The 21691-nt window shown below is 39.0% G+C and overlaps 1 protein-coding gene across 7 annotated transcripts in view; it reads left to right on the top strand.

The window, feature by feature from the left end:
- The window catches only part of PLCB4 (phospholipase C beta 4), a 197205-nt gene that overhangs the window by 135563 nt on the left and 39951 nt on the right, over positions 1-21691 (top strand). For 5 of the 7 annotated variants that reach the window (XM_030490896.2, XM_030490891.2, XM_030490892.1 and 2 more), the window contains 14 exons: positions 1816-2026; positions 2635-2728; positions 3364-3443; positions 3879-3963; positions 6391-6481; positions 7365-7460; positions 8967-9067; positions 10753-10788; positions 13398-13539; positions 14170-14254; positions 14467-14591; positions 16550-16601; positions 18855-18957; positions 20690-20854. In XM_030490896.2, coding sequence (XP_030346756.1) covers positions 1816-2026; positions 2635-2728; positions 3364-3443; positions 3879-3963; positions 6391-6481; positions 7365-7460; positions 8967-9067; positions 10753-10788; positions 13398-13539; positions 14170-14254; positions 14467-14591; positions 16550-16601; positions 18855-18957; positions 20690-20854 — 1466 coding nt within the window. The remainder of the gene's footprint in view (positions 1-1815; positions 2027-2634; positions 2729-3363; positions 3444-3878; positions 3964-6390; positions 6482-7364; positions 7461-8966; positions 9068-10752; positions 10789-13397; positions 13540-14169; positions 14255-14466; positions 14592-16549; positions 16602-18854; positions 18958-20689; positions 20855-21691) is intronic. The other 2 variants (XM_030490897.2, XM_030490895.2) reach the window with 1 other exon arrangement.

The raw sequence follows: 21691 nt of genomic DNA, 5'->3' as shown, positions 1-21691 counted from the left end.
TTTTATAGGATTATTTCCCTGATGGAGTTTACACTGTGGCTACAGATACAAAATGGGAGAGGCTAGTGTCGTGTCAATAGGGAACAACATGGAAACTCCTTCTAGCAATAAGGCAACATGCATGTGGCCATGGTCTCAGAGGGGCTGCAAAGCTGTACAGATACTGTGTAAAAATAAAAAATATAAATTAAAATTACCATGTGCACCACTGGATGTGCATCCACCTTATAATCTGTATCAAGCTTGAGGACAGCAGTCTAGCTTGGAACAGGGTGTTTTCTGTGAGTGCACTGAAAAGTGTTCTCTTTGAGCAAGAAGCTTGAAGAAGTGTTTACAAACCATTCTTGGAGAGCTCATGTCCTGAGCTGCTGTGGGTGTTGGAAGTGTCAGTGCTTGAACTTAGCTCCCAGTTCTTATCCATTCTGCAAAAATAGCAGCTCCTCTTTGCTCAGGAACACTACTAAGTCAAATTCTTCCACCTGGTCAGTGCATGTCAATATACAAAGGGTGGTCTGTTGAGCTCTGTTAAGTTGCTGATGTCTCAGCTGTTGTTTGTGATTTTTTCCCACTAGATGATGGACTAAAAGTACATAGAATCTTAGATGGTTTGTGCCCTGCATTGAAGTTCTCAGTGATCAACAAAATAAAAACATTCTTACAGCTAAAAATTCCATTTTATCCCCCTTTTCCCCCCTGCTTCTAAAACTTAGAATCAGATGAGACGATTGGAATAAGATGTTCCAGAACAGTTCACCTCTGGCTGACACCAAGCAGAGAAAATGTAAGCTCCAGTAGAGGATTTTCTCAGGAAGTTAGGAGCAGAATGAAAAGCAGGATTACTGCAGTTCTCTCTGTAAGAAAAAAGAAGTCTTAAACAGAATAAAACCAGGACTGCTGCAACCTGTGCCTTAACAATACCTGAGTGTTCGTACATTACTTTAGGGAAAGCAATCTCCAAATTAGTGCCGGATAACCACTCTCTGCAGTGACTCTTTGTGAGTAACCCCTTCTTCCCTACCCCAGATAATTCTTCAGTCTCTTGGCCACTTTAAAAGTGATGTTGCAGTACTGGTTATTCTTACTTTATTTTCATTAACATTTATCACTTGATTTTTTTTATACTTCATTGAAGCTTATAAAATCAGAGAAGTAAGAGAAAGGTGTTCTGTCCTCTGAATTACTGTATGTCCCATGTTCACTGTAGAAAATGGCTTGCTTTTCATTATAAAGGAATAAACCTGTATTTCAAACAGTAAACTTGAAGGTGTCTTAGATATTCCTAATGCTTTGCAAATGGACATTTGCAGGTGTTGTCAACTACACCTCCAGTTGTTTTTGTTAGTGGAGAACATATCTCTGCACATGCTACAAGCTTGATTAGCAGCCACGTAGCAAAGTGAGGGCTAAAGATGAAAGAAGGGAGAGAAGTACCGTAGAAGCCTGATGCATGCAAGCTCAGAGTTTCTGGCTCACAAAGTCCCAAAGCCCAAAATTGCTGGGAATATTCTGAGGAGATGTTGCTACTTATTTGCCTTCTTCACATCCTTTTGATGTCTTAGGTCTACTAATGGTGAGTGCTGGGCATAGGATATTGAGATAGATGGACATGTGATACTTTTATCTGGGAACACAGTGACAGAGTTTGCACCAGTGGTTGGTCAGCTTGGAGCACAGGAAGGGGAGAGCTTCTGTTTGCTTGCAGAAACCTAAGTAAATACAGCTTTTGTGCTAGGGTTGCTGCTCTGTGAGATGGATTGATTCCTGCCCGCTATAGATTTCTAGTAGTGATTTACCATGCTTTCTTCTTCCTTCCAGGCGTCATATCAAGTGATGGGTTTTGCAGATACTTGATGTCAGATGAAAATGCCCCAGTTTTCCTGGACCGTTTGGAATTATATCAAGAAATGGACCATCCTTTGGCTCATTATTTCATCAGTTCCTCTCACAATACATATTTAACAGGCAGGCAGTTTGGTGGCAAGTCTTCGGTGGAGATGTACAGACAAGTGCTTTTGGCTGGATGCAGGTTGGAAGCAGGAGATAACAACCTTTGATATTTGTGGATCTAATACCTTAAAACTATGTAATATACCTGGGTGGTGATACATTGCATAATTGCATGTATGAATATATTAGTGTGGTAAATGAAAATATGCATATGTCAGTCACTGGTTTTCTCACAAAAAGCATTAAAAGGCAGTAAAATGTAGTAGGTGATGTCAGGAGAGAGTTTCTGAGTAAGACAAGTTTGATCTCAAGTGACAACTGAAGAATTTCAGAAGGTTTTCTGCTTTGTGATGAAGTTTATATGTCAATGAGAATCAGTTTATGATTTCCTGCTTAATTTCATGATGTACCAGAATGTGTTGCAGTTATCTGAGTAAGCAAAATAAATTAGAAGAGCGTTACAGTGCTAAAAACATTATTGTTCAAGTGTAAATGTATTGACCCACACATACTGTATTTAGGGTACCCAAAGTTATGAAAGCAGTCTGAAATTACACGTGTGCAGCTTAAAAGGAATTGTGCCATTCCCAAAACTGCTTTGTAACATCACTGCTTAGAATGTGTCTGAAGTATCTATCCTGTACTGGAACACTAAGGAAGCTGACATCATTTTTCTTGGGTCTTCAGGTGTGTTGAGCTGGACTGTTGGGATGGCAAAGGTGAAGACCAAGAACCAATAATAACACATGGAAAAGCAATGTGTACAGATATTCTTTTCAAGGTAAATGCCTGACCTCTACACATGACAGTAAGCCCTGTAGAACCCCCAGACAAGAATCCATGGAGGGCACCCTTCCTTCCTCAGCACCCAGATGCTGCTCCCTAGTGATGGACTGACACATTGCATCTTGTCCCCAGACTTTAGGGCTCATTTCTGACTCACATCATACACCCCTCATGTTACATCTGCCTTTCCACAGAAACTGCAGGAAGCAGACTTGCTTCTTTTGCCCCCTATTTTCACACCGTGTGGCTCTTTGTACCACAGAATAAATATCTTCTCTGTTGTCTGAGAAGTTTCTTAAGCTGTGGAAAAAGCCTGAAGATGCAGGAGTTATTCTGGAAGTTAAAATTCTTCTGGCAAGAGAAGATGGCAGCAGATCCAGGGGTAGCATTGATGGGTTCTGGGTGAAGCTGCCACCGCTGCTACAGGTGCAGTGAGGCACCGGTTGGGTGCTGAGTCCAGGTTGTTGCAGGGGGACAGAGAAGAATGGTTTGTTCTAGTTCTGGCTTCACTTGGCACATTTGAGACTCAGCTCTCAGTTTCTCAGGGTCGCGTGGAGAACAAAAAAGTCTCTTTCATTATGATTGTAATTTCATCTGTTCTAATTTGAATCCTATTATTGCATTTCATAGGATGTAATTCAAGCCATTAAGGAAACAGCATTTGTTACATCAGAGTATCCTGTCATTCTTTCATTTGAAAATCACTGCAGGTATATAGTGCTCATCTTTATTATTTGTAGTGCAATGTAAAAAAAAGGTGATAGAGCTCAAAAATGCTGATTTGAGTGTACTTGAAAACTGTAGGGATATGCAGGTATACTGGAGAGACTGTGCTTTAATATAGTAGTCAATCTTTAGCGTAATAATGGCAATATTTTTATCTGTGGTAAAGCTGAGGAATATATATTTGGATATTCCATTAGCTGTGTGGGATTCAGTTAATCTACTTTTTTGGTCTTATTAAATTCATCTGTGTCAGATAATAGACTTTTATTGACAGTATAATTAAAGTAATACTTCTCGATCGAGAGAAAGTGGGCAGTATATAATTTGGGATGTCTACATTACTTAGTAGTATTCTGTTTTGCTGAGTAATAGTGATTTCTTTTTTACATTTAAAGATTAACCAATATCATCTTTTCCAGCAAATACCAGCAGTACAAGATGTCAAAGTACTGTGAAGATCTTTTTGGAGATCTCCTGTTGAAGCAGCCTCTAGAAACACATCCAGTATGTTATATTTTGCCAGTCTTTCTCTTTTTTTATATTACCTGTATTGAAGAGATGATAATCTGGGATCATATCACCTATAGTACTGTTCACTGCCAGTCCTATGCTTTCAAAAATGACTAGTGATTTTAGGTTTTTATGCTTTTTAGTACAGACTTGTCCTTATCTGGTTTGTTTAATCTCTTCTGTACAGGGCTCTTGGTGAGCAGCCTGGGGAAATCCATCCCCTTGATTTGTGATGTAATATCAGCACGTATATAAAATACAAAACATACATTGTATTTGCAGGGCATACACAACTCTGAAAGTGCCACTCACTGTTGAAAACCCAATTAATGATAAATTGCATGGTCTCAGCTGAGGAAACCTCTTCTTTCAGCTGCACTTTGCATGCTTCATGCTCTCGATCAGGTCCTGCAGTCTAGGTGGGCCCCACTAGTGCATTAAGAATTAAATTAAGCACAAAGAGTTCCCTGCAGTCTCATTTGGACTATCAAGTGCACTGTAATCCGCATGCACTTCACTCTCCTGCATGGCAGGAGACTCCTTCACAAACACAATATTTGAGATTTTAATAGCTTGTTACCCAGTGCTTGCAGCTATTCCTCCTGAGCAGCATGCTCGCTGTCTGCCAGCAGCCACCCAAAACCTGCCTTACCTTTCAGCTCCTGTCCATGTGAACCCCAGCAGAGGGGGCTCCTGGCATTATCATCTCCAGAGCTGTGCTGTCCTTGCATGTTACAGGTACAGCAGCACATAAGGCTTGGTGAATATCAAGTTGTTGCCCTGAAAAATGTGTCCCAGAGAACTAAATCTGTAATGTTCCGTGTAATGTGTGTAGCACCTTGCCACATTCCTCACAAATGACAGCTCCCAGCAGCTTTCAGGGAAACCTAAAATAGAACTGGCTAAAGGCTACCATACAGCTACAGCAGGGCCCAGCATTCATCCTCAGCTGCCTATGCTGTGGAGCACTACTGAGTCTTCTGTGTTTTGTGTCCATTCCTCCTCCTGAGTGAATTCAGTCCCCAGCTGCTCACAAAGCAAATGCTGCACAGAGGAGCTTGAAATGTGTATTTTATGAGTGGTTGGGTTTTGGTACCTCGAGTAGTCGACTGAGGAGGGCAGACTTAACTGGCTGAAGCAGATTTGGTTTTAAGTAAAAGCAAATATTTGTCCAAGTGGGCATCCAATTATGCCTTGCTTGGGGATACAGACTGGCATCCTGGAAGCCTGGGGATAAATGAGCTCTGCGGCATTGACATCTAGTGGAATTACAACCAAGTGCTCTCAGGAACAGTTGTGTTTTCTCTTCATCTAACATGCTGAAGCTCCCATGAGTGAGCCAGCCTGGTGGTTGTGGGTGATCATTACCCTCTTGCAAGGAGGTTTGCACCCATTCTTGTGGGGTTGGGTTTACTGGGTTTTTTTCCCTGCCTTGCTATTTGTCACCTCTGCTGCTTTTATTTGATTTCAGGTCTTGGTGCTTCGTTCTTTTGTTTCTACATATAGAATGCTGCTTCTGCATAGCTCAGGGTTGGATTTAAGGATGAGAATATCTGAATAATTCTTCTAAGAATTTTTACTAGTCCTGGAAACGTGTTCTCCTGTATCACTTATGGTTTAGTGGAAACCACAGTCCATTATACGAGCAACTCCCTGCATAATAATGTTAGCAAGCCTGAGGTGGAGAGGGTGCTAATTACCATACCCAAATCTCTGTTTCTTAGCCTCAGTTCTGTGATGGGACTTAAATCAGAGGATTTATACTTTTTCTCTTTTCTCAGTAATTTCTTCTTCCCCAAGCTGAAGCAAACCTTTCAGTAATACTTCCTTGTGTATGTGAAACTTGACTTTTGCCTTTCACAAGTACCGAAGATATGACCATGTAGCCCTAAATAGCCCTCATTACCTAGCTAAGGACTGGGTAGTTTTCCATTCACCAGGGCCAGCCCATTTCTACTCTGTAAGAATGTGCAAGCTGCCTCACTTGCATTATTGCAGCTTGAAGGGATCATAAAAGGTGACTTATTTAGAGATCAAATGATAATGGGCTGAACTATGACGTGGGCTCTGTGTGAACCACAGGAGAGAGGGAAGGTAGGAAGTGCTCTGATGAAGAGTTGCATGAAGGTCACATCCGTGCCCACTGCTAGGCAGGAGAGAGGTGGAAATGTGTTGAGCAGTGCAGCTGAAGATGGCATAGGCTGGAGCCCAGTGTGCTGGCTTCAGCCAGCAGCATTTACCTGAGCACAGCTTTCCCATGGGATAGGGAAGAAGCAAAGGAGACAATATAACAGTTGTGCCTGAGGAGGCACTGCTTGTTCACTGCCCCTTAGCATTGCTGTCCTAAAGTCAAAATCCCAGACGGGGATACAAAAAGGCCAAATAGCTGTTATTAAGCCTTTTCTTTAAATTATTTTACAGCTTGATCCAGGTAAAGCCTTACCTTCTCCTAATGATCTGAAAAGAAAGATTCTCATAAAGAATAAAAGGCTGAAACCTGAAGTAGAAAAAAGTAAGTAAAGCTTGTCAAGTATGAAATTAAACAAAAGTCCAGATAGATACAAATAGACTGTGTTACTAGAGTTTTCAAATTGTTTGAATTTCATTGTTGGAAGAATATTAATTATATATAAATGACACTGTTTGCCCTTGTGTTTCATATGAGAGCCAGAGTCTAGGCCTTGATATCAGCACCTAGCATAGGCATAGATAGACCTAGAAATGTAATCCTGGGACTTTATCAGATTGCTGGTTGAGATAAATATAACACAGATAGAACCTCATGTAAATTCTGCCTACACTGGTATGTTTGCATTGCTGTGTTTTTCCAGGATAAGCATCAAATGAAATGGAATTTCAAATTGCTCTTCTTGCTATTTTGCCAGTTCTGATATTTATCTTTTTTCAGTAAGAATAATGTTGCTATATCAGCTTCCAGTATAGCTGTAGTGATGAACTCTGGTCCTTCTCCATTTAAAGATAAGCATGCAGACCTTCCACTGACTTCAGTCATACGTGATTGTGTTCATACTAACTGAAATGCACATGGGAACACAATCGACAGTCCAAGCAGCCTCCATTACATAGATCAAGCATGAAAGAGACAGCTGTCTGTTTATTCTTTGAGAAAGTAATATGCTTGCTCCAAAGACCTTTGAAGTCTATGGAAATACTTTTCTTAACTTTAGTAAGCATTGGGTACAGCCCTTACTGACCACTTTTCAGCTCTAACACGAGTGTACGTCTAATGATGCTATTACTCTGTAAAATTAAGTTAACTGAAAACTTAGACAACCCACTGAAAATAGCTCAGAGAGTCATTTATGATTGTGTATTTCTTTGTGCTATGAACTGTTCATGTAATGACTAATGTATTTTATTTTGCTTATTGACAGAACAGCTTGATGCTCTGAAAAAGATGATGGAGGCTGGGGAAACTGCTGCTCCTGTAAATATCCTAGAGGATGATAATGAAGAAGAAATAGAAAGTGGTGAGGATTTCATAGAGGAGGGCTCTCAAACATTGCTTGTGGTAAAACAGTAGGCCAGCATGAGCAGCTAGTATGCATGTCACCCACATGCCCACAGCCTGTGGCAGCAGCAGTAAGGCTGGACTCAGTGCAGGGCCATTTATACAGACCTCCAGCCTTGCCATCTCATCTCAGATACATACAGGGGCTTCAGGCTCTGTGGCAGGCTATTGTAGGAACATGAGCTCAGCTGGTGATACCACTGATAATTGTAACTTCTACTTACTGTTCGGAAGTCATATTGGAGCAGCAACCAAGACACTGTGTTGTGTGAGAGACTGGGAAGCTGTGATCTTTACTTTGAAAACAAATTTTGTTGCTATTTTTAATACTTGTGTCAACAGCAGATTGGAATATTGCATTATGCTTTATAAGGATAAAATGAGGGATGCCAAACTTGATATCTTCAGTGTAAATATCTAGCTGTAAGCCAGCAATGTGGAATGCATTTATGGCCAACGGGGAAACATAGGCATATCTAGGGTGTGATTCACCTTGTCTGTTTTAAATGTCTACCTTCAGAAGAGGCAAATCATGCATTGGCAAGAGGCTGAACCAAGGTAGTGGCCTGTGACACACATCATACTGAATGTCCCAGCTTTAGGTTACCTCTTAGTCCTCTCCTTGATTATTTTGTAATTTTTATCTATTTTAACTAGCATAAAGCCACTGCTGTTGCTGTCAGTAGAGGTCCTTGTGAAAGACATTCATTGTGATCCAACTCTTGGTATCTGTCCTTCCGATGCTAAAAAAGACTGAAATACAACAATTTTTTGGAGGGGCTTCTCAGTGTTTTTCCTCAGGTGATCAAGGAGCACAGGGGAGATTCTGTTGTTTTGCAGGCTGATTTCCACTGGAATGCTTATTTCTAATAGTGTTCTTATTGTGCTGAGTTGTTAACCATGTGCCAGACTACTAAGAAACCCAAATAAGGGTTTTCTAAAATTATTGTTTAAATCCATATAAATAATGTGATTAATGGCTTTGAGTTTGTAAAAGGCCTGTTTAGCTTCTTTGAATACACTAGGTTCTAACAGAAAATCTCCTTAAAAGCAAATGAAAATGATTCCATATAGTAGGTGCACATAAGGAGACTGACAATGCACGAGAAGCCTGGTCACTAGCAACTTTTTATGTCTTTAAAGAACTCTGTCTTCATTTCTTGTTATTTCCCCAAGCCTATTGGGTTGGGGTTTTTTTTACACTTTTCCTAAGCAAATTACGATTCCTTCAAAAATACAGTAAATAACATTTTTCTTCCTAACCATGCCAAAGCTGTAAGAGTCTCGGGCCTTAGATGTAATTTATTACTAATGCTTATAAATCTAACACCTTGGATTTTATTTCTGTCTTAAAAAAATACCAAACCCAGACCTCTGTATTCAGCTGTCATTTGTTTCATGACTCACACAAAACTAGTAGTTGCTGTGGTTTTTCTTGCACTGATTCTTTTTCTTTTCTGTGCAGCTGACCAGGAAGAAGAAGCTCATCCAGAGTACAAATTTGGAAGTGACCTTACTGTAGATGATTACGGTCAAAAAGAAGCTGTTGCCATCAGTGTCAAAAAGGTGGGATTGCTTCTTATGTGCATTCCTTTGGAAGTTTTCCATGGAGGTGGGTGTAAAAGACACTGTTCTGTGGAAGTGTCACAGCACATGTCAGAAGAGTCAAACCCAAGATCTTCACCAGATTCCTAACCTTTAGGTTCAGTTTTGTAGCCTGCTTATTCAGGTAGAGTGCTCATTGAGAAAACAGTCAGTATGGAGGGAAACAGTTACAGGTGGAGATTTTGATCAAAAATACTAATTAAAGGCAGCAAGCAGTTTCCTGCTCCTTCAACTGGTATTTTCCTTTGCATCTCAGTTGCAGAGCCCTAATATAAGGTAGGATATCAGCTTCCTTGCTCAACAATGTTTTTTTTGCAAGGCTGCATCCTGTGTCTTTGTTACAGGGATCCTCTGGGTCATTTTTTATTGTTAACTCCTAGGGTAAATTCTCTCACCTACAGCAATGAAGGCAGAATAGGGTGGTTATTCCCCAGTGCGGTGGTATAGCAGTGGGGCTATACTAGAGAGCCATCTGGCAGGTAGACTAAGAGTTCTCTTTATTCCACTCATACCTGATTTAGTACAGTTTATCAGTCTGTGCTCAGTAACTTGAAAATTACTTGACAGTAATTAGATACAGAATATTGGAATTCAGAACGAAGCCTGCTCTGGCACTGAAGGCATTATTGCTGCTTGCTACAGAAAAAACCCTATATGTCAGTGCTACGGCACCTTATCAGACCATGCTCCTCTGTCTGTCACTCAAGTATTTTGGCCACTTCTTCTCTCCTGCCTGGCTGGCTTTGGATCTTACTCCAGAGAGAAGTACAGGTACAGAAAATCTTTCACAGCACAGATTGCCCTTGGTAGTATGTCTCTAGCAGCATCACCAAGACATCAGGCCTGCCTTCCTGGTATCTCTTCTTGTCAACATCTTCGCTTCTTCAGGTCTTTTATGAATCTTCTCACTGAAGTATCATTTAACTTCATTGCTCTAGGGCTGGTTTCACTTACTAAGTCAGCTGGTCCTTAACTACCTGACTGTTTTGGAGTCTGTTTGTTTGTTTGTTTGTTTTTCCAGATTAGTCACTCATCCTCAGCATATGCCCTTGGGTAACTTCTCTGCTGCTTTGCTGATCAGTGACTCAATCTTTATTCTTTAGGAATGTACATTCAGTGCCAAGTCAACATTTATCTGTTTCAAGAGTCTCAGTACTGGCAGCTTGTAATTGAAGGCAGACAGAAGACTGTCCCATTGCAAATTACATCTTGAGACAGGCCTTTTCCAAATGCGGATGTTTAAAGCACAGTTTACAGCAGTCCTTAACCCTTATGTTTTCAGAGCCTGGGCAGTTTGCATATCCACATCAGATGATCTTGTGTGTTGTCTGGGTGTGTTGTTCTTTCATTCTTCTCTGAAACTTCCTGTCTCCAGCATCTAGTGATAGCATTGGTTTGGGCTTAACTGTCTGGCATCGTCCCTTCTATTCCCATTGCTGGTCAGCTCCTGAAGTTTATATCCTGTGTACCCAAATTTGAAAGTGAAAATTCTTCCAAGTGTATGGGACAGAGGAGCCACACAGGAAGGTGGAAAAGGGGATACTTTTTGCTAAATGCACTAACCTTTTGAGGATTTTTTTTCCCTTACTGTGAGTGTTTCCTGTTGCTTTGTCTTTGGATAATGTGTATATATTTTTTTCCCTTAGGCTATTGAAGATTCTGAGCAAGAAAACAATAAAAAGGTGACACATAGGATGTTATGTAGTTTATTTTATTGCTTTATATGTAATACATATATTACTTACCGTGCATTCTTAGTGGATTAACAATACTCAGTTTCACTGCACCTACAGAGCATTCCTCTAAGGTTTCTTCTGCTGTACTTTTTCACTGGGGCCAGGGCTGTCGCAATGTTTGGGGACAGACAGGAGTGCATGATTTTTGCCTGCTGAGAAGTGTCTGATCTCAGTTTCAGATGTCATGCACAGCAGTCCTTTGGATGGCATTGAGATGTATCATCCCTCCTACTTTTTTTCCCTCTTCCCTTACCCGACTGCACTTTGTTTTCCTCTCTCTTTTTCTTCCTTTCGCTTTCACTTGGGACTTCTGCATTTATCTTCTCCCAGGAATCCCTTCTGTAAGACTCTTCCCACCTCCTTTCTCTCTCCTCCTTCTCTTCTCTCATTAAAGCTGCTCCTGTTCTAACCACACTTTGTTTCAATTTGTGTCGTTTTCTGAGTGGGTTCTGCTTCTTTTCTTGAGGGATGGGGAGGTCTAAATAATGCAGATACACCGACTTTCCCCCATTGTTTTCTCTAGCCCTTAAAAGGGTCATGTTCTGTTGTGACCATTCCTTTGTTTCTGTAGGCTTTAAGAAACATTCCATCCTTAGCCCTTTCTAATACACAGTTTTAAAGTTGTGAACGCTGCAAAGTGTGTAGCCCATTTACTCTAAAAATTATGGGTCTCCAAGGAAATAAGATAAAATCAATGACCAGTAGATTGTCTTAGAACATTGTCTTAGAGCTAGTGTGTCATTAAGGCAGTCATACAGCTATAGTCTGCAGGGTATTATTGCCTTGGCACTAAGGCATGGGTAATCCCCTTTGACTTCCTTTTCACTGTGATTCATTGCTTAGACATTTATGGATCAAAATAGTAAAATCTGATTAGCAATTCTGAGCAGTCAGCAAGAGGTACATTGAAGGAGCCTGGTTTTTAGAAGACGGGTGGTCAGTTCTTCCTGAATTATTAGCCTTCCAAAAATGAAGACACTGAACAGGAAGAAATTTGAAGAAATTTGCCCTGAATTTGTTCTAAACTCTATTAAAAAATATTGATGGAGTAACAAAAAATGCCCGTATTGTACTAATAAAGGGAGGTATTCTCTGGCATATTCAGGAAACAGATCTGTGAACCCTCAATATGTGGATTCCTGAGAAGCAGTTGGATTGAGCCCTGGTAATCAGCATTGAAATATGGTTTCAGCTTCATTTCATGGGCGACTGGAAGTTTAATTTGGTCTAAAGTGCACATAAACCAGTGTGTACCTGGACTCATTCTGATAAATCAGCTATTCTCTGCAGCCAGAAAATTATATTCCTTGTGGCTATAATCATATTATATTAAGGCATAAGTTGTTTCGCTTCGCATGGTATTCATTCTTTGAAATGTGTCTGTGCTCTATGACAGGCAGAGGTACATGCCCATAACACTGTCAGGTAGTTTCACATATCTTTTACTCTCCCATCTCCTGAGTAAATGAGTTGCAGCAGTGTAGGTTCTGAGAACTGAATTATTCTTCCCTGAGAAGGGGCTTTGGAAAGTGCTTCTTGTTGTTGGCTGTTTCCTGATACAATAATGAAGGAGAACTTTGTGACACAAACATGAGTTGCACTCCAAAAATAAAAGGCTGTACTATAAGAACTTTTGAATATATTTAGTACTTCCTTGCAGACATTCACTGCCAGCCTGCGGGAGGTTTGATGTTTTGGTAAGTGCTTCACTGGTAGAACAAGCAAAAATGTTTGTGGTAAAAATGCCATGAACAGTAAGCCTTGTGGAGTTTGCTTAGATTGACAGACACCTTTCTTTTTCTTTCCTTTTCTTCAGTGAAAAGAATGTGTTTCAGCGTGGTTTAGGGAAAGGAAAATTTGGGCAGGTCGATCTACAGGAGAAGCACTTACTTTTGTGGGTTTCTAGCAAATGAGATACTTGTAGAAAACTTTTGAAGTTCTATTATAAATATAGTACATTTTTATGGGAGCGATGGATTCGGATTTTTATCAGTTTAAGCAGCTAGGAATATGAGTGTGTTGTGTCTCTTGTTGGTCTTGTGGCATCTCTTTGTCAGTGAAGGTTGTAATCCCTATATTTTGGTCTGCTTTTGTTAGTAAAGATTAGCAATTGAATCCAATTGTGTTTTGATGTTGAGAAAGTTTTACTCAGTACCAAGTATGCTTTACTCCACCACAGCTGCTATCAGAAAGTGTGTATTAAATCACAATTCTTAGGAATTTATTTGACAATGAAATATCATTCTCTCCCACTATTGCTCAGTCTGTTGTAATCTTTCATCCCAAAGTTATCCTACTAACATCCTGTAATACCCGCTGCTTAGGAGCTTTTCTGTCATTAGTCCTCTTGCATGTGTCTAACACTGAGAGTGTTTGGTGCATATATCAGTAAGAAAATAAATCTTAATTTGTGACATTGAAGTTCACTTTTCTTGTATTAATTTGCACTTTCTTTAACTTTCTGCAGATTTGGGTATAATTTGGTATCATTTGAAAATTCCAACACTTGTTTTTACACACACAAATAGTGATTATTCTTTTTAATGTGTTTTCAGGGTTTAGTAACTGTTGAAGATGAACAAGCGTGGATGGCATCTTACAAATATGTAGGTGCCACAACCAATATACATCCATATTTATCAACAATGGTCAACTATGCTCAACCTGTAAAATTTCAAGGTTTCGATGTAGCAGAAGGTAACATAAAAGGTTGAATGAAATAAAAGTATTTGCTTATTCTAGGTATTTTTTTTAATCTCCTCATTTCCTAAGCTTAGAAATGGCGTAAGGCTTTTATAGTTTTACGGCCATCATCACTGTACTTTTAGTTCTCTGTGTCTTTGAATGTAAAGTTAGCGTGTTATTCCATTGGTCATCCACACGGAGTCACTAAATTACTGGGAGAATCTGAAGCTGTCGATTATATTCTATAGGCCTTTCCAACTAAACTGCTTTTTTTGGTTCATCTTTCTGTACAGAAAGGTGAGCGTGATTGTCACAGTGGTCAGCAGTTAGCTGCTGCTTTCATCCTGCACACTAGACCATTTATCATGTTGTTTTGCCTTATCTAGCCACACAACACAGGCTCTGAATAACCATTTTGTCCTAAACCACAAATGAAAGTTTTGTTGCTCTCCCAAGGAAGTGAAAGAAAAAAAGCAAGTCAGAAATACTATGAAATTTCAGTATAATTTGATTCTGTGAGTGACAGATAATGGGGAAACAGACCAGAAATTACTATATCCTGCTATTACGTGTAGTGCATGATCTTGGATTTTGATTCATCATTACAGAAGTGTTTTAAAATGTCTTGTCTTTTCTTTCTAGAACGTAATATCCATCATAATATGTCATCTTTCAATGAATCAGTCGGACTAGGGTATTTGAAGACCCATGCCATTGAGTTTGTGAAGTATCCTTTCACCTCCTCATACCACAGCTCTACTAACTCTACAGATAAAACAAGTGTACCTTTCTAGATTTACAGTGTTCCATGTCTGTGAAGGAGAAGTAGCTCATAGGATGAGAAACAGTAAGATTAATGTAAGAAATATTGAAGTTACCAGAATATGAACATACATTTCTATGATGTTTTTATTTCAATTTCCTTGATGAATTATACAGTTATAACAAACGACAAATGAGTCGGATATACCCAAAGGGAGGCCGAGTGGATTCCAGTAATTACATGCCTCAAATTTTCTGGAACGCTGGCTGCCAGATGGTCTCACTGAACTATCAGACCCCAGGTAGGCAGCAACGACCAGTGAACCTCAATCCTAAAGAATGGCTTGGGCAGTAACTCTCAAACAGATGCCATGGATTTGCTTCTGGCATTTTTTGAGGAAACAGGCATATGGCTAAATAATACAGTGGGGTGGAATTACAGAAGCATAAGACAAGGAGCGATAAAAAAGCCATGAAGGAGGAAAATTCAGTCCAACTTCATGGAAAAATAAGAATATTGTAACTTCTCACATCAATATTTTATTAATAAAAGGTATCAATTACAGGGAAATACCTTTTTTCACAAAACACAACTTTGGGTGCATGTCTGCAAAGTAAAGATCATAGAATCAGCTAGGTTGGAAAAGACCTTTAAGATCATTAAGTCATTGCCCCAGGATGAAAGAGTGTACAAATTAAGATGGTAAAAAGTAATGAGTTATGTGCCAAATGCATTTCTAGACCAGTTATTGTGACATGTGAGTCGTGTTCAGCATTAGAGAATGGGGTCTGAGATCCCAGCTGAGAGAGTGATGCCAGGGAATGTAAATGCCTCTCCACAGGGTAAACTGGGAGGAGATTTGTGGTGTTCCTTGTCAGTGAAGGTGTGAGTGTAACTAACAGGGTAGGGTTTTTTTGTTGTTCTTTTGTTTTGTCTCATTTTTTAATTAATCTAGAATGTCTTTAGTCATAAATGTAGCAGACCAGTTTTTCCATTTTCTTTTCTAGCTGTGATAGTGCTGTTGGGTTTGCTTCCCTCTCCACCTTCCCCAAACCGTGTCTTGGTACTGCAGACATTCCTAATGATCATACCCTGAGTTCTGTCCTGCAAAGCTTTGTACTGATTTCCTAGCTGAGGAAGCAAGAGGAAGCTGTACTGGAATACATTGCTTGTAAAGCACTCCACTGGACGCAGTATATGCAAGCTTCGCTTTGCTCCCAGCGCTGTGTCTGCCCACTGTGTATCATACTCAAATGATCATTATATTGCAAAATAAGAGTGGTAATTGTATAATTGGAAGTGAGCAGCTTTCCTGTGTTAGTCTTCTGTGATCCAACAGTGCTGTCAGGGTGAAGACTAATTAAAGAAATAAAAGTTAAGGCTGCCCACTAAAGCAAATAACTGATACGAGCCTATCAGAATCTCGTATTTTGTGTAATGGAGAATGTACAGAAAAGATTTTGTTCCCTTTTGAAGGTAGGGTCTTGGGCAAAAGAATACCTGTGTTATCACTAAAGAAAGATATTTTATTCTAGTGTAGCTGGAAGCTTGCAGGAAAACATTTTATTTCTTTCAAGGTTTGGGAGAGGGTTGGATGGGAGGGGGGTTATTATGAGTTTACTATCTGTATTTATATACAAGTGCCGTAATAACACATCGAATAAAAATCAAAATGCTTTAAAAGTTGAAACTAAGCAGTGCTGCTGTGATCTTTGTGGTTTCTTTTTGTGGTATTTTATTCAATTAAGCCCATAGAAAACCAGTGTGATACTTGTCTCACTTTCTTTAAGGCATGAGCATACAGACAGTATTCGAGTATAATTTATGTCTGCCTTAGTCTGAGATTAATTGCACTGTATCCCCCTGTTATTCAAAGTGTTTCTAGATCACTAGCAGAAATGGAGACATCTGTACTGTAGATACCAAAAGTTAGATGATGGAAATCCCATCCTAGGCACTTAACATGACCACAGCGTGGTTCTTCTCTGCCTACCAGTGTTTTCAAATTCAAGGAGGGACTGTTTTCTAAGCACATCACACGCTTCAGCTTGGTTGATAAAGCTGTTACTACTGTGAAAAAATCTGGAGTTTGCTTATTGCTTCCTTTTGTTTCTTGGATGTGTGTTTTAATACACATTAGATCTAATTTTTATTTAAACTGATTATTCTGGACAAACAGTCTTATATTCTTTTCTAAAAATATTATCCATGTCTGCGTTATTCAGAAGGAGAAATAGTAATATTTTCCTCTCTTGACAGATTTAGCAATGCAGCTGAATCAAGGAAAATTTGAATATAATGGATCATGCGGGTGAGTGATGATTTAAACTGTTGTCAATGTGTATCAGAATCCTGTACTATGGTTTTAATAACATTTGTTCATTATTAATTATGTGTTACAAAAGAAAAATTGGATGTTAGGTGAAGAGCAGAAATTAGCAGAATTCTGGGAGAATTATCCCCTACAAGGGAGTATTCTGATGAATATGCCTTTTAATTATGCCCAGTTTTTCAAGATGAAATAGAAGAGGCTTTGTGTGCAAATTATGAAGATCATGAATACCATACACAGTTATTTATTCAGCTTCTGTTCTCGAGTTTGCTTGAAGATATGCCTCAGAATGGAGATGCACTGCACAGTTCAGAGGATTGCCAAATTTACTTGGACAGGTTGAGTCTCAGTACACAGGGAATGTTTTTTTAATGTGCGCTTTGGTTGGAGAACAGATTTCACAGAGAATACTGAAGTGTTTCATCTCTCTTAAGTTCTTGCTCACGACTTTTTCATGAAAAAGGATGCTGAAGTGATGTTGATAGATTTTTCTAAGATGTTGAGTTTATACCTTAATAGGATAGGCTGATCATTAACATCGAGAGAAAGGAGAAGTTTGATGAATGATAGGAAATGACAGTCTAGAAACACATTTAAAATCTGCAAATTCATCCTGGGAAGAAACAACTCTTTTACTAATGCTGATCTTATTCAGAAAGAAAATCTGAGTAGATGAAGGTTGGTAAAATAACTCCTCTGAAGAACAGGCAACAGTGCTCAACAATGCTTTGCTACTCCATGCCTGCCTTTCAGTGGTGAGCTCTCCAGATAGAAGCTCAGATAGAAGGGGTTTGACAAAGGTGCAGTCACTGGCCATTTCAGTCAGAATATGCACAATAGCAGAGTATGGCTCCTTTCTTGTTTGACCCCCCAGCCTAGTAAAAGAGCACCTATTGACTCTTGCCAAATTCTCTAAGGACAGGACATTATCAACTAAAGTCCTTGAATCTTATGTCAGTCTTCTGGTATTACAGTAATATAGTGGGTAATACAATGGTAATATTTTGATGTGTATTATAAATATGGCACTGTTTCGGTCACAGAAGACATGCAGGGCAATGAAAATGAAAAATTACCTTTCCTTCTGTCTATACTTTTTTTTCTCCAATTTCCAGTTTTCATGCTGGGGAAACAAGATCAAATCACTTCAGTTTCAGCATTTTTTTTATTTCAACACACTGGAAGCAGAGGCTTGTTTCTAATAGTTCCCTTCTGCCCATAACCTACTTCAAATGAATGAAATATTATGAAGTCACACTCACTTATAATGTAAGACAAATGAGGAACATTCCTTTCCTAAACAGAAAACAAAAGTTCTGTTATGAAAAAGAGAAAACATTGACATTCTATTCACTGGTATTTTTCCAGCATGTTTTAATTATTTCTGAACTCTGTGTAGTCCTTTATAACATTTTGTACCAGTGTTTCGCTAGGAAGACTAAGGGTGGATAAAAGATAATCTTCTAGCAACCGTTGTCTGTAAGGGCGGCAGAATTAGCAAGATGACTCCAGTTATACGTTCTCTTCCGCCAGTGGAAGAGAATCCCTGTCAGGTGTAGCACAGCATTTCTGTGCTTAGAATCCTTGGGTTTTGATTCATCAGAGCACGTATCAGCTTCATTGATATGTTGATCCAGTGTATAGTCCTCAGGGATGTATTGTAAGTGTTATTATGGTAGTACCTTTCATGCAACTATAATTAACAATCTGTCAGCACAGACATTATCAGCTGTTTTCCCCAAGGTTTTATAACTGAGATGAAAAAATTAGCCTCAAGCTGGAATTTATTGTGTGAGTCTTGACTCTGTGGAACTGCTTCATTTGAGAAAATAAAATTGAATAGGTATTTTTTTTTCAAAGTGTTAAAGAATTAAAACAAAAGAGAGCATCTCCTTTTTATTACAGGATAATTCACTATAATTTTAAATGTATTATTCAGTCATTTTGAAATCCCCTTGATTATATTACATTTATTTTCATCTTGAAATCCAAGGTTGATTTAATCTCTCAGTAGCTGGTAATTCACAATGAAGATTGACATTTATCTATATGCTAGACTACCATAGTGTTTCCTTTTACTTCCTCACACTTGCCGTTAGAATGATACTCTATATTTTACAGTGCTGTAGGAGAGTTCATTGTTTAAAGCTAGAACATCATTTTATTTGTATTTAATACAAATTTAGTTTCCACACAAGAATAATTTTCTTCTTCTTTTTGTCTTGAAATAAGGTATCTACTTAAACCAGATTTCATGCGACGACCAGATCGAACATTTGACCCTTTCTCTGAAACTCCTGTAGATGGTGTCATTGCTGCAACATGTTCTGTACAGGTGAAAAAGCAGTAGACAAACTTCTCTTGTCTTATCACATCCAAAATCACATTTAGATGTCAACAGAAATAGGGTATCTACAGAAAATGTATTTAGATGGTGTCAAATTGTTTCTGTTGTGGGGGTTTCTTTATTGCTGGCTAAGACATCTGTGTTTACTTGATCTGAATGGGACATGATAGAACTAGAAATGGTTTGTTATTACACATTATCACTGAATTTTAACCCCCTTTGTGCTCTTCTTGAATTACATCATTACAAATAAGTGAAGTTCATTTCTGTGAGCAGGATGAAATCATACAAACATCACTTGTCACCACAGAGCAAGGAGGAATATGGGCACACATGGACAGAATATCTTCAAAATAAGTAAAGGAAAATGGTTCATGTGATGGTCCTTACTTTGGAGTTGTCTAGAAGTAGTGAAGTCCATAAAACTTCTGCTGTAGTTCTGCAGCAAGGTCAGGTATCACGTTTTGGAAGAAAGCTGACAGTTGTAAAACTTCTTTTGTGACTTAGCACTCTACTCTTTTTGTTCAAATCCCCTGTGTGCAGTTTAACAAAAGATTTAAGCTTCTAGTTATCACTTTTTGTGTGCAGCATGGAAATTTCAAACTCTCCCCAATCAAGGGTTCATTGTGCATTCTAGACACTTAACTAAATTTTATTTGCATTTCCAGAGGAAAACACTTTTTATTAATGTTGTCTTTCTTTAATGTTCATGACAGTACAATCCGTCTAAGAAGAAAGTGGGATATGGTGGTGAAAACATAAGTTCTAAATATCATTAGAGATAGTTCTTAGATCATGTATTTTACTGCTCGCTTTTCTTGTGTGACTAAAACTATATCAAATTGCATCTAAATTCTGTTATAAAGGAGTTGAGTGGACCAAAGCCAGGTGACGGTAGCCCTCAGCCACATAACTTTTCAGATTTGTTGTCCAGAGTATTCCCTGGAAGAATGTTAGATCATGAAAATAAAAGGACTCGAAATGAGCTTAGGTCTGTGAAATCATGTTTCAGTTTTTCTTCCCTCCTTGATCATAGCAATGAAAACATTAGCTGTATTTTTACATAGTATATCATCTTGATGGAATAAAAATTTTCCCTGGAGTAATCACCTGCTGTGGCTAGATTCATCTTGACTTGGAGTAAAATTGCAACAAATCTTCATATGCAGAACAATATAGAGGAGTTGTGCGGGGTTTTGTTTTTTGCTTTTTGAGATCCTGCACTTGCCAGACACTTAATATGGAGTTAGACTGACGTGATTACTTTAAAACCTGTACCTAAGTGCAAGCAGATCAATAGCTTCCTTTCACCTCTTTGTAGTCAAGACATAGAGATGGCTTACAAACAGAAGGTTCCAAGTCACAGAACAGCACTGCCCAATCTGGTTGCTTCATTCAGTGTTTCCAGTAACATAGTGAATGCATCTGTGAGTCGTTGGCTAATTGGGCTGACTGATGTACAACTGTTAATACCATAGCACAGTGAGCACAATTATTTCAAATCAGGGTTATATTTAATGTCTTATCACAAATGCTTTTCTAAGGGAGCGCTGCAATTTTAGCACTAAATATACCATTTTTGTGTGATGAAATAAATATATCTGTTCTATATAAAGCATTTTTCAGACTGCTGTCCATAAAATAAATACCAGTATTTCCAGTATTCATAAAACACTGTGTACTTTGTATTGCTTTTCCTTACTGCTCTGTTATGTTGCAGGTAATATCAGGTCAGTTCTTATCAGACAAAAAGATTGGTACGTATGTAGAAGTGGATATGTATGGTTTACCCACGGACACGATACGTAAAGAGTTTCGGACACGCATGGTGATGAACAACGGTCTGAACCCTGTTTACAATGAAGAATCGTTTGTATTTCGAAAGGTAGGATATTTGGAAAGCACTGTTTGTGCTTTGCACATCAGCATCCTCGCTCACTTGAGCCACCCCTCCCTGCTTCATTCTGACTGCTCACATGAATAAGTCCTGCTCCCATGAAAAAGGGTTTGTAGGAGTCCCATTTACTGCAGTAAACAATCTAAAGCTGCAGTAAGCTTTCAAGAGGTTGTTTGTTCATTCGTTTTCAGTTCTGCTTTGTTTCCTTTTTCTAATGGATAACCTCTGTAGCTGTCACATGATTTTTTGTTTGTTTGTTTGTTTCTGTTTGGCTTTTCCCTCCCCTTTGCTTCCTCCTCCCACTTGGAGGTAGCCACCTCCTCTGTGGCCATGCCTGTGTTCAAGGTATGCAGTCCGCTCAGAATGAGCCCCTGCTGGTGGACACCATCATTCCTTGGAGATTTCTTCTTCCCTGCCCTGGCAGTGACTGCTATCTTGCACTGTTCCTTCAGCCCAGAGGGCAGGTGAGATGCTGCATCCAAAGCTAAGGTCAATGTTATTACATGGAAGAGTTGGAAGGGTGCTGTGTTCCTCAGGTGTGTTGCCAGCTCCCTCCTTCAGCAGTCCATGTGCATCATGTACCTTTTTCTTTTTATTTTTCTTTTTTCCAATATCAAAATAAAATCAAACCTTTTTTTCTTGGTGTGGGGGATTTAAAGAGAGAGACCAGTTGTCTGTGTTCAGTTTTTATCTCTCAGTCTTTATGATACACTCTTTTTTTTTAACTTCATTTTTTTTCTGTCAGCTGGAGTTCCATCCAGACCACATGTGTTAGCAGTGCTGTCTTTGATAATGTCTGTTCTCCTTACACTTGTTTTGTTGTCA

Source organism: Strigops habroptila, chromosome 6, assembly GCF_004027225.2.
Source record: "Strigops habroptila isolate Jane chromosome 6, bStrHab1.2.pri, whole genome shotgun sequence".
Lineage (NCBI taxonomy): Eukaryota > Metazoa > Chordata > Aves > Psittaciformes > Psittacidae > Strigops > Strigops habroptila.
This window is presented reverse-complemented; position numbering and strand designations above follow the sequence as displayed.